The following is a 1,345-nucleotide window of genomic DNA, read 5'->3' as shown; positions in this document are numbered from 1 at the left end:
TTGCAATCGTTTTATGTTCACTTCAGCACTTTGTAAGTTCTCCTCCTCGAGGAAATGAGCTCGTGGGTATTTTTGGTTTTTGTTGGAAACCACACAGACTGCAGCTCTGCCTCTCCGGGTCACAACTGAAACCATTCATGGATCAGGTAGAGTCCTGGTATTCTGGCCTCACCTCATGGGCCCAGAGCGGGTTATTTTCTCCGTTTCTTTCCTCCACACAGGACAACTCTTACATCAGCCTGCATATTTCCTCCCTATCCTCCTCCTCCTCCTCCTCCTCCTCTTCCTCTTCTCCTGAGTCTCTTTCCAGTCTTAGAAACAGCTTCCAAAGGAGAGGTCAGGAAAGATGTGGAATACTGTCAGAAACAGATCGTGTTTATAACAACGAGAGAACTCAAAGTAAGTCAAATCTRTTTATTTCTCTGTAATTTGGGTCAATCTGGGAAACAAACTAAAAACTCTTYAATCCCCTGTTTACTTCTGTTTTTAATCTGTAAAATGATGACAGTCATAACTTTGCCTTCTAAATTGAAATAATATCTTAAACAAAAGACTGTTTAAAGTCTGAATATTTAATTTATTTCCATTTGAACTATGCTCTTTGCACTTTGTCAGTGCACTACATACAAATTTAATTGTTAAATATGCTTTAAATTTCAGGTGAGTGTTTTGATTTTCAACAGCAAGGCGTCACATTTAAATTAACTTTAATCTTTTTTATTGTACATTTTAAGTTACTTTTTGCTAAATTCTCATTTAAAAACAGGCTTTTGAAGTAGAGATTCAGAGGGTGATGACGAGTTGTGGTTGTCTTTCAGGAGAGCAGCTTGTTGAGAAGTGATGAAGATCTCTGGGGTCAGAGTGTTCCCGCACCTCGTCTTTTTCATCCTGACGACTGTTTCCATCAAAGCCCAGGTCAACCCAGGTAAACTTGTGTTCTTCTGTAAAACAGACAGGTTTTAATTAAGACTGGTTTGAACCTGTGCGTCCTGATCACCTGATCAGCACACAACAACCAGCTTCACCCACTCAGATTAAWACAAACGTTTCAGATTATTAAAAAAATATGGGTATGCTAAAATGACCCAGTCTGACAAATGAACTTGTTGGTCCAACATTTCGGTGGGTGGGCTCCGAATACATGATGTGTTTGTGAGTGTGCACGTGGTTTACCTAATGGTACGAAGGCAAACATTTTCAGAACAAGCAGACCTTTCACAAGCAGGAGGAGCAAAAAAGGTAGAAAGTTTGGAGGTAGCACACACACACACACACACACACACACACACACACGTCCAGCTATACACTTGGGGACATTCCATTGACTACCATTACATTTCTACAG

The 1,345-nt window shown here is 40.2% G+C and overlaps 1 protein-coding gene across 2 annotated transcripts in view; it reads left to right on the top strand.

The window, feature by feature from the left end:
* The first annotated feature begins 310 nt into the window (after nucleotides 1-310).
* LOC106528422 (discoidin domain-containing receptor 2) overlaps nucleotides 311-1,345 on the top strand; it is a 30,382-nt gene continuing 29,347 nt past the window's right edge. For both annotated transcript variants that reach the window (XM_014023590.1, XM_014023588.1), the window contains exons 1-2: nucleotides 311-399; nucleotides 819-925. In XM_014023590.1, coding sequence (XP_013879044.1) covers nucleotides 841-925 — 85 coding nt within the window. In that variant the 5' untranslated portion in view covers nucleotides 311-399; nucleotides 819-840. The remainder of the gene's footprint in view (nucleotides 400-818; nucleotides 926-1,345) is intronic.

Source organism: Austrofundulus limnaeus, unplaced genomic scaffold (genome assembly GCF_001266775.1).
Source record: "Austrofundulus limnaeus strain Quisiro unplaced genomic scaffold, Austrofundulus_limnaeus-1.0 Scaffold378, whole genome shotgun sequence".
Lineage (NCBI taxonomy): Eukaryota > Metazoa > Chordata > Actinopteri > Cyprinodontiformes > Rivulidae > Austrofundulus > Austrofundulus limnaeus.
The sequence above is the reverse complement of the archived record's forward strand: the minus strand, read 5'-3'. Positions and strand labels throughout refer to the sequence as shown.